General features: G+C 53.7%; 1 protein-coding gene across 1 annotated transcript in view; it reads right to left on the bottom strand.

The window, feature by feature from the left end:
* Positions 1-728: 728 nt before the first annotated feature.
* Positions 729-15,468, bottom strand: part of PADI4 (peptidyl arginine deiminase 4) — a 36,938-nt gene continuing 22,198 nt past the window's right edge. The window contains exons 7-16 of the mRNA XM_057744516.1: positions 14,714-14,892; positions 14,445-14,548; positions 13,386-13,497; positions 11,603-11,710; positions 6,338-6,492; positions 5,141-5,270; positions 4,777-4,894; positions 3,516-3,586; positions 2,836-2,976; positions 729-965 (exon numbers count right to left, since the gene is read on the bottom strand). Of these exons, the coding sequence (XP_057600499.1) occupies positions 732-965; positions 2,836-2,976; positions 3,516-3,586; positions 4,777-4,894; positions 5,141-5,270; positions 6,338-6,492; positions 11,603-11,710; positions 13,386-13,497; positions 14,445-14,548; positions 14,714-14,892 (1,352 nt within the window). The 3' untranslated portion in view covers positions 729-731. The remainder of the gene's footprint in view (positions 966-2,835; positions 2,977-3,515; positions 3,587-4,776; positions 4,895-5,140; positions 5,271-6,337; positions 6,493-11,602; positions 11,711-13,385; positions 13,498-14,444; positions 14,549-14,713; positions 14,893-15,468) is intronic.

Raw genomic sequence — 15,468 nt, 5'->3', positions numbered from 1 at the left:
AGGCTGACGTGACTTCGTCCCTGCTACTCCTTCCCACATAGTGTCCCTGTGATCCAGTCAACTTTTTATAATTTTATTTTTTTTTAATCATGAAACAGACACACAGAGGAGTGCATTTTACATACACACACATTACAGCAAATAATCAAATGAGCATCCGTGCACCTCGGGCTGTTCACCTGGCTGGCTGCTTGGAAACTGACTTCAGTGCAGCTTTGGGGATGCGCTGCACCCCTGGGGGGTCAGCCCTCCCCCTCCATCTCCCTCAAAGCCTCCTTGGGAAGCTTAGAACCAACTAGGCTCAGACCCTAGAAAATTTTATAGACCAAATATATGGCCAGGACAGAAAGACACACGCAGGAACATTGGCCTTCAATATATCCCGATTGAACCTTCAAGTTTGTAATATTCAATTTGACCATGACAATGAGTGAAAGAATGAACAAATGCCAGGAGCATTAGCTTGACCTCACATATAAAGTGATTATAAAATGTTATTGCAGCTTCTCACAGCAGAACTGAGCTTTCAGTTGCAGGCCCAGGTTGGGATCTTCGGTGGGGGTTCCAGGGGCCGGGGCACAGGGGAAGGATCAAGCCGCTGCCCGGACGGTGCCCCCCCACCCCACCCCGGGAGCCAAAGTGTCCCCAAGAGCCCTTGCTGTGCTGCACTGCAGGGGGCCAGAGCCTCTGGCCAGGAGCTTCCAGAGGGGGAGGATGGTGGGGGGACGGGCTCAGAGGACCATGTGCCACCACTTGAAGGAGAAGGGCTGCCGGCGCACATTGGTGCCGCAGTGCACATCCCCTTGCTGAACGTGGTAGGTGTAGAAGTCGTCAATGAAGGTGCAGTGGAGACCCAGCGGCTCCAGTAGGGACCGCACCTTCTCCTCCAGGCAGCAGCGGCCGTTGATGATGGGCCCAAAGGGCTTGGGGATGCCCAGGTGCTTCCCCAGCACCAGCATGTTCACCTGCAATGAAAGGGGAGCCCAGGTCAGGGACAGCAGCGTGCAGCCTGCAGCACCATCCAAGTGCCCCCTTTCTCTTCTGACCTTTGGAAATAACAGCCCCACTTCACAGATGAGCAAACTGAGGCCCAGACAGGTAACGTGAGCTACCCAAGGCCACCCAGCGAATCTAGGACTTATACTCAATTCCATGAGACTCTGGGGTCCACGTTCTTAACACTGTTCTCTCCTTCTCCGCTGCCACCTTCTGGCAAACTCGATTACTCAAGGCCCAGCTCAAGTACCACCACCTCTGCGAAGCTGCCTGCGAATCCCCCAACTCTGGCAATCAGTTATCCCCTTCTGTGTTTCCATAGCTCCCAGCACAGTGCCCGGCACAGAGCAGGCACTTAATAAGTATCTATTGATACTATGATCTCGTGAATAAGTGCCTACCTATTTGTAGCACTTCCCATGTATTATACCCAATGTAAATGACTATTTTCCTCTATTATATTGGGAGGTGGCCTGATGAGGTGAAAGGATGAGCATTTTGGCCCCGGGGCCAACATGGATTTGAATCGCAGCACTACTATTATACAGCTGTGTGGCCTTAGGCACGTCACTTCGCTTCTCTGAGCCCCATCAGCAAAAAGAGCCCAAACACATTTCTATTGCTATGACAACATGTATGCAGAGTCTGTGCCAGCGCATAGTGAGAGCGGAGTCCGTCTCCAGGGTTTATGAGTCACTGAAGGGGCATCTCACCGCTCAGACACAGCCCATGCCACGTGCCTGGCACTCAATTTCTCCGCCCGTTCCACGCCCAGACCCACGTCCCCACCTCCCGTCACAGGCTCCTGTGGGAGTCGTGGCTCAGACTCCAGCTGCCTCTGGGCCCTCGCACAGTGGAGGTACCGAGCTGGCCCTCAGCATCGCTGATTACTTCATCTGAGATGCCTCAACCCCCAGCCATCAGCACCAGCTTTCTTTCCTGGCTGGGCTAAACTGGAGAAAAAAACGAAATGCTTGGGGCCAACTTTATCCCGGAGCTTAAGAGGAGGGTGCCCCCTTCCTGTCTCGTCTTAGCCAAGGAGGCTTTATTCTAAACAAAATCTTCTTCAGTACTTCAATGCATAAAACAGACAAAATCTAAACCACTGCATTTGAGGTCCTGACTTGGAACCCCAGGACCCTAGAGAACCCAGTTTGAAGACCACAGTGCCAGGGGTTCCTGGCTCCTCCCTGAACTGTAACCCCCAGCTGCAGCAGGAGAGGGGGCTGAAGGACCCCAGTAGAACTGGGTGAGGTTTCTGCCTGGCCCTAGGGTATTCTTGGAAGAGACAGAGTAACAGGGCAGAGGTATGGGGAATATATACCGGATGACTTCAAGATGGTGGGGGTCAGTTAAAATTTCTCAGCAGAAGTGGGATCCCCCTCAAGTTCACCCTTCAGACAGGAGAATCCCACTTAGCTCAGGTAGTGCCAGCCTCACCTCCTCAGAGAGGCCTTCCTGGACCACCCAGTCTGAAAACGTGCCCCACCTTTATTTCCTTTGTGGTACTTAATTCCATCTGGGAGCATCTTGCTTGTTTCTTGCCTCCCCCGACACCCATCCCACTTCTCCCTCACCTGCCACAGGGAAGCCCACGGGGGCAGTGCAACCAGATCCCCAGCTCTGAATTCCGCCTCTTGCCAGAGACCTGGCCTCCCTGGGCATCATCTGTAAAGTAGGGGCGATGATAGTCTTTGGCACCCAGGTGGTTGCCTAGAGGCTCTGTACGCCGGATAGGGCCGTGCAAACCCCAAGGGGTGAGGAGACAACCAAGCCTCCTGGACCCAGAGCCCAACTGGCCTCTCTGACTTAAGGCTACTCAGAATGCCCCTTCCTCACCATGTTTGGGAAAAAGGCTTCGGCCTTGAGGATCCCTTTGATGCCTTTCTGGAGCTTGAAGAGCTGGGGGATGTCCACAATGTCCCGCTCGGTCAGGCCCAGCTCCCGCTTCAGCACCTCCCGGTTCCAGTCGATGCATTTCTGGGGGGCGGGAGAGGAGACGGCGGTGGGTGGGGCGGGGCCAGCACGGGGCGGGGCCAGCAGGGGCGGGGCGCAGACTGCTGTGGGGGAGGAGCAGGTGGGGCCGAGGCCTGGTCAGGGGAAGGACCAGGTACAGGGTCAGGAAAGCAGTGATGGGCACCTCCTTTTCCTCCGTCAGTCCCTCCCTCTGCCTCTAGTTTCTGCTTCTGTGTCCCTGCCTTTCTAGCCACCCCAGCCTGGTGACTTTGGCCTCTCTCCTGCCTCTGTCCCTCTGTTTCTGATAGTTTCCCCCATCTTTCTCTGACTCCAGCTTTGCCGACTCTCTCTCTTTTCCGTGCATCACCTTGTGTGTGTTCCTGTAGTGGAGATCGAGGCTTCCCCTCTTTCTCTGTCTCACACACACATTGATCTAGATCCCAGGGCTGTTGATCACGAGCCCAAGGGCCTCTAACCTCAGGGAAGGGGGCTGGGGGTGGGGGCGGGGCTGGGGGTGTCAGGTCTGCCCGGGGTGTGTGTCTCCTGGGCAGCTGGACTAGTACCTCCACATATGAATTATGTTCTCTTAGTTTCTTGTTTGACAGAATGTCCTTTATTTTCTGCTGGGCTTTGTCTGTCATGGAGAAAAAGAAAAGAAAAAAAATCAAATGAATTCAGAGGTCCATTTCACTCTCCCCAGAAGGCCCAGTAGGGACTCAGTTTTCCCATCTATAAAATGGGGGCAGCAATGATTCCTAACATATAGGTTTATTATGAGCAACTGGGAGGCAAATGACTTTAATAAAATAATCTATTGGGGTAAGTTCTCATTAAAAGTATTACTTTCGGGACTTCCCTGGTGGTCCAGTGGTAGAGAATCCAGCTTCCAATGCATGGGATGCAGTCTCGATCCCTGGTTGGGGAACTAAGATCCCATATGCCTCGGGGCAACTAAGCCTGCACGCCACAACTACTGAGCTTGAGAGCCTCAACTAGAGAGCTCACGTGTCACAATGGCAGAGCCCACATGCTCTGGAGCCTGTGGGCCACAACTAGAGAGAAGCCCGTGCACCGCAACTAAGACCCAATGCAGCCAAACTAAAATTTAAAAAAAAAAAGTGTTACTTTCACTCCTTTAAATTCTCTTATCTCCAAAGAGAACACATTTCCCGAGGGGCAAACAGGTTTGACCATTGACTGATGCTACATGACATATACGGATATTAGGTGAAAACTCAGCCAGGGTGACTTCAACCTCTGACTCCGGCCTATGTCTGTGGACTTCACTGAAAAAATATTTCATTCTGAACTCCACCCAGACTGAACTTTTTTCAAGTCCTCAAACGCATCTTGCTTTCTCTTGCTTCTGAGCCTTTGCTCTTCCTTCTGTCTGGAATATCCCTCTTCCTCCCAACCCACTGCCCCACTGCCTGGCTAACTCCTGCTCATCTCTCATGCTCATGCTTGATCTTCACCTCCTCCAGGAAGCCTTCCTTGACCTCCTCCCAGACACCCCTTAAAGCCCCTGTGTTTAGTTGTTTCCTGGACTCACTTGCCCTGAACTGTGAGTCCCAAGGGCAGGGAGCTATTCTGCTCTGTTCACGCAGCATCCCCAGCACTTAGCACAGTGCCTAGTGCCCAGTGGCTGCTCAGAAGATGTTTGTTGCCTGAGTGATTTCGTGGCAACAGATGCCACGAAATCTCCTCTTCACGTGGCAACAGATGCCACGAAATCTCCTCTTCACGTGGCAATAGGAGAGGCAATAGGACCACGTGAAGGCAGAGGACATTTCCCAGGTAAAAGAACAGGCACTGCCAACTTACTCTTGACCCCTTGGAACAGCAGAGCCTCCCCGTGGCCCTCCTTCAGCTGCTCCTGGAACAGTTTGTAGCAGGACCTGGGGCTGGCCAGGAGCAGCCGGAAGCCCTGGAGGCAGAAACCCTAGAGTCAGAGATCAGCTTTGCCCTGGGGCTCCTAAGGTGGAGGGCTCTGCCGAGGGTGTGGGGAGTGTGGGCTTGGACCTAAGCTGGCCGCCTCTTCCATGCCCCTTCCTGGGGGTGAGGGAAAAACAGTCACGAAGGTAAGGTCAGTCACTCCCAGGCAGAGGCAGAGCTGTGTTTGGAAACCCAGGAAGGAGGCACGTGGCTTCCTCCAGGCAGCCCCCCCGGACTGCACCTTCTTGTGCACTGGAACGAAGCTCAGGAACTCGTCCACGTGGCCCACAGACAGCCAATCGGAGTAGAGTTTCACAGGGGCCTGCACCTGCTGGGCACCAAGGAAATCCTGCAGGGCCTGGTTCATCTCCTGGCTTTCCTTGCTGCCAGCACAGGGATAAAGGAGTGTTAAAGGGAGATGGGGTGGGGGAGTCAACAAGGGTGGGAGTTAACAAGGAAGTCTCTGCGGGACTGGGACTTGGTGAAAGGGTCAGGGTTCTCCTTCAGGGAAGAGATTCAGGACGCTGGGATGCCTTTTTTTCCTTTTCTTTTCCTTTTTTTTTCTTTTTTCATATCTCCTAACATCAGAGAAATTTAGATTGTCACCCCGGTTTTATTGGGGAAAACTGACACATGGAGTCAGTAAGGTAAGTAGGACCAGAGTGTAGCCTCAGAAAGCACTGTCTGTTGACTCAGCCTAGATGCTGCTGTTGTGAGTAAACGTGGAGCTTGGAACTGGTCCCACTGAGTCAGTGAACTCTCGCTAGCTGTGTGCCCTTGGGGACGTCCCTTCACATTTCTGGGCTTCAATTTTCTCCTTGCTCTGACATCCAAGGCCCTTTGTGATCTAGCCCTTTGCTCTTTCTTTTGCTCAGTCTGTTTTAGCCACTCTGGCCTGCTTGAACCCACTAAGCTATTCCTGCCACAGGGCCTTTGCCCATGCTCTTTCATCTGCCAGGAACCCTCTGCCTCAGAGCTCCATGCAGCCACGTCCTCCTTGTCATCAGACCTCAGCTCAAAAGCCCCCTCCCCAGAGAGGCCCAGTCACCCAAACATAGTTCCCACTCCTCCTTTGCCCCTCTCTTTTGTGTTTTGTGTTTTCTTCACTATTTGAAATTATTTTATTTGTTTAGAATAGTGGCAGGGACTTATCTGCCATGTTCATGGCTACATTCCTTCCTAGCTCCTAGCACCATACCATGCACATAGTAGGTGCTCAGTAAGTATTTACTGACCAAAAGTGTGTAAGTGGCAGAGCTGGAATTTGAGCATGGAACTGCTGGGTTCCTCAGCGGGTATTCCTTACTGTGTCCTTTGATTCCTCTCATACCCTCTTAAGTTTGTTGAGCCCTCTTGGGCTGGGAGCGAGTAGGGAAAGCTTCTACTCTGGCCTCTGCTTTTTCCCGGAATCCCTGGGTCCTGGCCACCCACTCCCCGCTCCCCTCCTTACCTGGGGTAACCGCTGTCCCCAATGAGAATCCTGCCCAGTGGGTATTCCTTCTTCCCGACTGTCACCGGGGGGCTCACTTCCAGGTTCCCAAAGGAGTCGAGGTCAGTAACTCTCCCTGTTTGAGGCACTCGAGTCACATAGCCAAAGTCGGGACCCTGAGATGGGAAAGTAGCGCCAGGAGTTAGAGGACTTATTCCCCGGGTGAAGAGAGGGTGGGGGTCCAGGTTTAAAGATCAGCCCGGTCACAGGAAGTAACCTTTCAGCAGCTGGTTCAGAGCAGGTGTCATTATTATGTGTGGAATATTGAAGGAAAGCTAAGCCAGTAGGGCAAGCAAAGGGACCAGGATTTGTAATGGTCCATAATGGGCGCCCACTGCTTCATAAGCCTTAACTTGGGTGTAATAATGAATCTGCAAGATCTCATTTTTATCCTCATTTTCAGAGCAGAAACTAAGGTCAGAGTGGTGTGTGGCTCTTCAGGTTCCAGAGCCAGTTTGCAGAAGGACCGTGATTTGAACTTTCTCTACAGCAGGCCCTCTTGGTCCACACGGGGCTGCCTGCTGACCTCGGGCTGGAATGAGCCTTGCCCAATGGCTGTGACATCTCCATCTTCATGAGAAGACCAGGCGGGTGACACACCTCTCACCCCCGTATTAGTTTCCGGCTGCTACTGTAAACCAATTACTGGCTTCAAACAACACACGTTTATTCTCTTACGGTTCTGAGGTCAGAAGTCTGAAATCAGTTTCACTGGGCTCAAATCAAGGGGTGGTAGGTTGGTTTCTTTTGGAGGCTCTGGGAGAGAATCTATTTTCTTTACTTTTTCAGTGTCTAGTGGCCACATTGGCTTCTTCCATCTTCAATGCCCATCACTCCAACCTGTGTGGCTGTCATCACATGCCTTCTCCCACCCCTACCCTCCTTCCTCCCTCTCACAAGGAGTGTTGTGATTACATAGAGCCCACCCAGATCTTGAGAATCCCCATCTCAAGATCCCTAAGTTAATCACATCTGCAAAGGCCCTGTTGCCATATAAGACAGCATCTTGTCCTGGGGATTAGGACATCACTCGGTCTACTTGCTGCACCTCTAACTCGGCTCCCTACAAATCGATGGTCTCTACCCTGGGGCTTCATGGGGGCCACAGACTCCCTGAAAGAAGATTCCAGACAATGAGCTTGGGTGCCTTTTTCTGGGAAGGTGAGTAGTCTCGAGGAGGTCTATGACTCCACAAGTCTAAAAACCATCATTTCCAAATCCGCCCTTTCTCTCTAAAGAAGTCACACCAACCTGACTTCCTCCCCCGATGGGCCATCAAAACTGCTCCCTCGGGGTCTTCGCGACCACACAGCTAAACCCAATGGCCGATGCCCAGGCTTCCTTGTCTGTTAGCTGCATCTGGGTCAGCTGGTCACCCCCACGTCCTTCCCACACTTTCTGCACTTGGCCTTTGGGACACTGTGTGCTCTTAGGCCCTACCTCCCTGCTCCTCCCTCTCAGCCTCCTGTGCACCGAGATGGGGGGTGGGCAGACCCGGTCCTTGTTTCACTGCCTCCTTTGATGATCTCACCCAGTCTCATGAAATACCGTCCACGCGCTGACCACTCCCGCGTTTATATCTCAGTCTGCATTTCCCTCCCAAACGCCGTACATGCATACACGGGTGTGTTGTACAAGTGTGGCGTTTGGGAGCGAAACGCCTGATGTCCCACTTGGGTGTTGACTAAATATCTCCCATCTTCCCCAAATAGAACTGCTGATCCCTGCTTCCTACCCCCTTGTTCCCCATTCCTCCCTCTGTCCTCCCATCTCAGGGGATGGCTCCTGCCACTCATAAGGGTCAAAGCCTGAAGTCATCTTAGGCTTGTCACTCCCTCACAGCGTCAGGAAATGCTACTGGCTCTGCCCTCGAAACATCCCACATCTGACCGTGTCTCAGCCCCTCCCCTGCTCCCCTGGTCTGCAAATCCATCATCCTTCACCACTTACAGCACCAGCCTCATCCCCCTCTCCCTGCTCCCACCCTTGCTCCCTGCCGTCCATTCTCAATGTGCAGCCACAGGTTCCCTTTAATAACCCCAACCAGACCGTAATCATCCTCTGTTTAAGACTCTGCAACAATCCCCCAGTTTCTCAGATTCTAAACAAATGTCCCTATGATGGTCAAGAAGCCCATAAAGTCAAGTACTTCACCTGTTTTCAGTTTTTGCTCCAGTGTCAGCTCCCCAGCGAGGCCTCCCCTGACCATTTTCTTTAAGATTTTTGCAATCTAATTCCCCCCACCGCTCTGGCACCCGTGAGCCCTGTGATTCTGCCCTTTCTTTCTCTGTGGTATTTGATTTCACCTCCCAACATATAATGTAATTTTATGTATTAAACTTATTGTTCCTTATCTATCTCTCTGGGCTAGAATGCCAACTCCATGAGGACAGGGGCCTTGGCATTGCTTGCCAATAGATTCCAAGTGCCTAGAACAGGTCTGGGCACAGAGTATGTGCTCAAAGAATGTTTGATGAATAAATGATAAATTTCACCCAAGTCACTGCCCTGGCTGTCACCAGGAGAAGAAAGCTACATAGGCTGCAGGCTTGGATTTCTGCAGGCGAGTGAAGGGGTGTCCATTGTCTGGAGAAGGGCCCTCCCAGAGCAGGACGTGCAGGAGACACTCACATGTGCTACTTGCTACAGATTCCAGCACAGATTTAGAAGGTGTCCAAGTTCTCCTCCAGTCTTTCTGGTTCATCAAAGATGAAAGTCCCAGAGAAGGTGGTGCAAATCCATCCTTAATCCCTGCTAACCTCCCGTCTTAACAAGCGGACAGCGAAGCCTTGTTTCAGAGCTTTTGCAGACATGTGTAAGGAGCTGGGTTTAATAGTACTCTTTTGTTTTCATTCTGTTTAACTTCCAGGTTCAACGCTTCTATTTATGGCAAGTGCTACTGGTGTTCCATTTACTGGTTTAAAATGTACTAACGTTGTCTTGTGGGAGGAACACCCACCGTGTGTCAAGCTGCATGCTAAGTGCCTGGTACACAGCGATGGGCACCACGGCCCAGGCCCTGCCCGCATGGTGCTTCCAGTCTAGCAGGGAGGCAGAGGATGGAAAGTAACAGGCCGATGATTTATAGCAGAGACTCCGGAAGGGACAAGCAGTGCTGGAGAATGACAGGGAATTGAATTGGTCCTTCCGCCTCAGGATGGCCTCACTAAGGAGGGCATTGAAGCCGAGACCTGAAGGTGGAGAAGCAGCCAGACACATGAACGGTACATGCAAAGGCCCTGGGACAAGCACAAGTTGAGCACGTTTGAAGAACAGGAAGGAGGCCAGTGGGGTTGGAGCCAGATGAGGGACAAGGAAAGTGGCCCACAACGGAGTTGGAGAAGCAGGTGGGGCCATTGTCTGGTGAGGAGTTTGACTTTTATCCCAATTCTTTTCCTGAGTGATTTGAATACCCCAGACGTGCAGGGCTAAGAGACCACTACAGCCCCCCTCCATTTGAGGCTGTCTGTGGGATAAGTGAGGACACCTGTGCTGCAGTGTCTGTCTGTCTGTCTGCATGTCTGGCAGTTTGGCTTGTGACATCAGAGAGTCTGGACTTTGTCACACTTGGGGACACAGCCACTGAACACAGCAGGACTGAAACCATCGAGAAGAGCCAAAGTCTCAGGGAAGCTGGCGAATTCATCCCTTTGCTCCTCAAACAGGATTAACCTGATTCCTTGGCAGAGAGACACCATGACCCCAACTAAATCCCCGCATTGGCAACACTCAGCACAGGAGAGCAAGGGCGCTAAGCTCAAGTTTCCTTCCAAAGCCTCCTGCGTGGGTAGGGCCGCCTCCCTTCCCCTCAGGGCACAGGGTGCCCCTTGGAAAGCTATTCACCACAGCAAACCTTGCACCCCACACTCTTTCCTTTGTTTTCCCTGGGAGCCTGCGGTCGGGGGCTGTCAGGGCTCAGAGTGCAGGCCTGAGGTCTTCCTGGGAAAGCAGGGAACAGGGTGCTCGTGGCCCAGTTTGAATTCCAATGTCACTCTCTTTTTGTGCGACCTTGGGAAAGCTGCTTCACCTCCCTGAGCCTCAGTTTCTTCATCTATAAAATGGGCCTCTGGACTTCCCTGGTGGTGCAATGGTTAACAATCTGTCTGCCAATGCAGGGGGACACGGGTTCAAGCCCTGGTTCGGGAAGATCCCATATGCCTCGGAGCAACTAAGCCTGTGTGCCACAACTACTGAGCCTGTGTGCTGCGACTACTGAAGCCTGTGCATCTAGAGCACATGCTCCACAACAAGAGAAGCCACCGCACTGAGAAGCCCAAGCACCGCAACAAAGAGTAGCCCCCGCTTGCTGCAACCAGAGAAAGCCTGTGCACAGCAACGAAGACCCAACGCAGCCCAAATAAATAAATAAATATATGTTATAGGTAGCTTTCAAAAATAAACAAAATAAAATGGGCTTAGTGATAACACCTACCTTAGAGGTTACTAGACAAATTAAATGTCATCTCGTAAGAATTTAGCACTGTGACTGCCACAGATGCGTGCTCGATAAACGTAACCATTATTATTGTTGCTGCTATCATTGTCATTCTTCTGTGCTGAGTTTGCACGAAACTGCTAGGTTAGTCAAGCATGACTCGCTAATACGTCACCCCACCCCAGCCCCCATGCACATGTAGAGACCTCGGCTGATAAAGTCACACCGAGGAAGTGACCACTCTGATCCTGAACGTCCCCATGTCCCAGAGGGTGCCCCCTGAAGGCCAGACTCCCACCCAAAAGACAGAGCCTCCAGAAGGACGCTGGGGAAGGTTCTGGTGCTCTTCCTACCCCCGCCGCCCCTCCCCCTTGCAGCAAGAGCATCTTTTTTTTTTTTTTCCGGCTGCACTGTGCACCACGCAGGATCTTAGTTCCCCAACCAGGGATTGAACCCGTGCCCCCTGCAATGGAAGCACGGAGTCTTATCCACTGGACCACCAGGGAAGCCCCAAGAGCATCTTCAGTGGAACAAGGATGCCCACACCTGACCTATGTCCTTGCCAGGGTTTTCTTGAGGACAAAGTGGGCTCATGGCCAGAAAGGGCGTTGGGAAAGGAAGCGCCAGATGTCATCCCGTGACAAAAAGGCCCCGGCTACCTGCGTGGTGGCTGCTTGGGCAGGACGCACACCTGCAGGACGCTCAGCATCAGGGGCAGGAGACAGGAAATGAGGAAGGAGGCCTCAAGGCGGGGGTTTCAGCGCTGGCGCCCACCCCTGCCCAGCACGTACCAGCATGCATTTGACGGGGAAATCCTTCAGGCCTCTGTTCCTCGGGGAGTCAAAGACCACGGGCAGTGTTTTGTGTGGGGCTTGGATGTAGCCGATCTCCATCTCGTCCTGTGCAGAGCAAGTGGAAGGGAGGCTATTAGGCGTGCTGCCTGGGTCCAGCGCAGGGATGGGGGGTGTGGAACCATCCATACTCTCCCCCTTGTGATCAAGGGCAAATGCACGTGGGATATTTAACTCCAGAGGAGGGGCTCCGGGAAAGCAGAGCTTACTGTCCTGTATTTGCACCAAGGTGCAGTGGAATCGCTAGCACACCCTTCACTCCCACTCCTGGTGAGTGCTGGGCCGGTGCTAGGGACCTACAGTGTACGAGCCTGGGGCCCTGTCCTCGAAGGGAGATCTGGGAGCCGGGCACTCACCACCCAGAGCTAGGAAGTGGTGGGAGGGAGGTGAGGGGTCTGCAGGAACACGGAGGAGGGACTCCTGATGCAGATGGGACCGGTCAGAGGAGACTTCTTAAAGAGAACTTACTGTATAGCACAGGGAACTCAGTGCTCTGTGGTGACCTAAATGGGAAGGAAAACTAAGAAAGAGTGGATATATGTATACGTATAACTGATTCACTTTGCTGTACAGCAGAAACTAACACAACATTGTAAAGCAACTATACTCCAATAAAAATTAATTAAAATGAAAAGAGAGCGAGCGAGCACTGCTGAGCTGAGGCTGGAGGGCAGAGGTCGCCCTGCCCCAAAGGAGGGCAGGTGAGGCCCCAGCAGAGCCCAGGGCAGGGGCGGGGAGGGCGCAGAAATGAATCCTGTGCACATCCTGCCTGTACTGTAGCAGGAAGGTGTGAAGTTGGACGTCAATCACTGTTAGGCTGAACCATCCGAAACTGCCGTTCTCGGAGGTAAAAAATGGTGTCATATCAGCCATTTCATCCGGTTCAACCTGATTTAACACAGATGGAAGGATGAGAAGGAAGAGAGGGTATTGTCTGGGGCCTTAGAAGAAAGAGGAATGAATTCCCGCTGAGGGATTGAGGACATATATGGAGGGGATTGGAGCCGGGACTGGAGAGGCCTGATTTGGACGTGGGGGTGGGAATGGGGAGGGCGGCTGGAGAGAAGCAGCAGGGCTAAGGGAGAGGGTTGGAGCAGGGCGGGCAGCGTGGAAGGAGAGGCACGGAGCCTCGGTCACCAACTGCCCACTGGCACCGCCCAATGCCAGGTGCTGGGCACAGAGCTGAATGAGACTCCCTCTCTGCCCTCAGGGGGCTCATGGCACAACGGGGGCAGGGGGCCTGGCACAGAAATGGAATGGTGATCCAGTGTGGCCGGTGTGGGACAGCCAGGGTGGGAGGAAGGCTGAGAAGGAGATGGGAGCCACGGAAAGTGTTGGAGCAGGGGCGTGGCCTGGCCTGGTGGCCGAGCCTGGGAAGGCTGGCTTGGAGGGAGGGCTGTTGGAGGGACCGGTTGAGCTCTAGCCGCCTGAGCTTTGCAGCATTCCCTCAATTTCCTGAGGTCGTCTGAGAGTTTTCAAGCAGGAGGGTGGTCATCTTGGTGCCCACAGTGGGCATGCCATGGCCACGGTACATGTCAGTGGAGTCAGTTTCCTGAGCCCGCGTCTGAGAGGACCCTCAGAAGCTCCTAACTCCCTGCCTGTCCGAGGAAGGGTGGCCAGTCAGGCACCTGGCCAAGCCCCAGGAGCCAGGTCCCCTGTGTCCCTTGACCCTCAGGGACATGCGTCCTGTGTGCCCCGCCTGCCTGCCCCAAGGGTCATGTACCTGCATCCACCGGTCATCCCTGCTCTCCTCCTTAGCACAAACCATCAGCTTGCACTTGGCTTTCTTGGTCAGAGCAGCCACTGACTTCAGGAAGTCCTCATTTTCAAATAAACTAAAAAGACCAGAAAAAAAATCTCCTTAGTGCCCTTGATTCAGCGGCCAGTGGCCTTGGCTGGGCTCCGAGGAGGCAAGCTGGACCCCTGGAGGGTTGCTAGGGTAGAACAGGAGCTCGGGCCTGGATGGAGTGAGGGAGGGGCAGGGCGGGTGGTCCGAGGCACCTGGGGCCTGGACAGAGACCACGGCTCGCCCGGTCTCTCTGCTCTTAGCAAGTTTATCTCACTGAACCCTGGTTAAGAACCCAGGAGGGGAACTAGCGGGCACCCTTCCACCAAGGAGAAGACAGAATGAGGAGGTCAAAGCTCAAAATCATGCCATCTGGATTCGAACCCAGGCTTTGCTAGCTTCCAGCTTGCATCCTGACCACTAGGTTACATTCTCACCCCTTCTGCCCCAGAGCAATGGGAGGAAGAGAGGGGTAGGTCCCCCTGAGACCCCACATGGTAAACAGGGGCTCTCAGACTGTGGGATGAGGCCGAGGCGCCCGCAGCAGCTTGTAACGCAGCTGGGCCCCCTCCCCAGAGTCGAGGCCCAGCAGTTCAGAGGTTGGCTCAGAACATGCATTTTAAATGAGCGCCCGGGGTTTCTGTTGCAGAAGACCCATGGGCCTCACTCTGCGGAGGCTGGAGCGCTTGCTCAGGGACTGAGGGTTCTCTTTTCCAGGTCTGGCAAACTCTAGAGGCCCCCAGGAGCTAGAGCAGCCCTCTGCCTGCACCAGGGCAGGAGAGGGACACGAAAACACCACCGATAACAATTTTCCCTGCTTTTTTAAAGTTCCAGACAAGCCTCAGCCCTCAGCAAGTCACAGCAGGGATATTACCTTTTCCCCATTCACACAGCACGATGGGCCTGGGACCAGAATGCAGGGCTCCTGGCTCCCAGGCCAGAGTTCCCCCTGGGGGTGTGTCTGTGCCCTGCCCCCAGCCCTCCAGCGCCCCTCACCTGCACACGTACACCTCCTTCGGGGGCTGAGTGTTGGGGGTCATGATCCAGGGGGCCACACGGAAGACCACGCTGTCTTGGAAAACCAGGGCCTTGGGGAGCTCCTGCAGGGGGAGGGGCAGGGCAGAGGAGATGCTGTCACAGCAGCCAGGGCCCAACCCCCACCCAGGGGCTATTTGGAGCCCCCTCCCCAGGCGGGCTCTGTACCCCACCCCACCCCACCCAGCTGGGCCAGTGTCTGGAAGACCAGTCCCCCCTTCCTGACCTACCAGGCTGGACGTGTCCAGAAGGGAGAGGTAGAGGGAAATAAGCCCGGGAAAGCTGGCATCTGGGAAAGCCAGACCCTCCACGTAGAAGTCTGTGCGGTGCTGGCCACCCAGGAGCTCCAGGGCCTGAGAGGGATGCTCCGGTCCCAGGACCATGCTGTACGTGGGGGGCTGCTTGTCCACTAGGAGGAAGCATGGGAGGCTCACGTCTGCCTCCCTACTGCCGAGACCCTGTCTTCCTGGGGCTGTGATGCCTTCCCAAGGCCATGGCATCTCACCCCTGAGGGCTCCTCACAGGTAGATCTGGCTGGAGCCTCCCTTTAGGAGGAAGGACTAAAGCCTCAACTCGGACATCACTCCAATTCCCACACTACCCCACCAATGGAGGTCCAGAAATGGAGTGATGAGGGTGACTGAGTCATTCCCAACTTTACAGAAAATCCAATACACATTATAATTCATTCATTCATTCATTTATCCATCCATCCATTCACTCCCTATCACCTGCTCTCAGCTGACACCTGGAAAGACCAGGGTGACAGTCCCTGTCCTTGTCCTCAGAGAGTGCACAGTCTCCCGGGTAAGTAGGGAGGGGCAAAGACAGTCAAAATCACAGACGGTAGTAAGTGCTGGAAGGTCAGGGAAGGCTTCCTGGAGGAGGTGATACCTTCGCAGAGGCAAGGAGTTGGTTTGTGGCCAAACCAATGTCAGTCTAATCACGGTGGTTTGAATGGAAGTAAGTCAGATCAAGTTGTGCT

The sequence above is a fragment of the Hippopotamus amphibius genome, chromosome 1, assembly GCF_030028045.1.
Source record: "Hippopotamus amphibius kiboko isolate mHipAmp2 chromosome 1, mHipAmp2.hap2, whole genome shotgun sequence".
Classification (NCBI taxonomy): domain Eukaryota; kingdom Metazoa; phylum Chordata; class Mammalia; order Artiodactyla; family Hippopotamidae; genus Hippopotamus; species Hippopotamus amphibius.
This window is presented reverse-complemented; position numbering and strand designations above follow the sequence as displayed.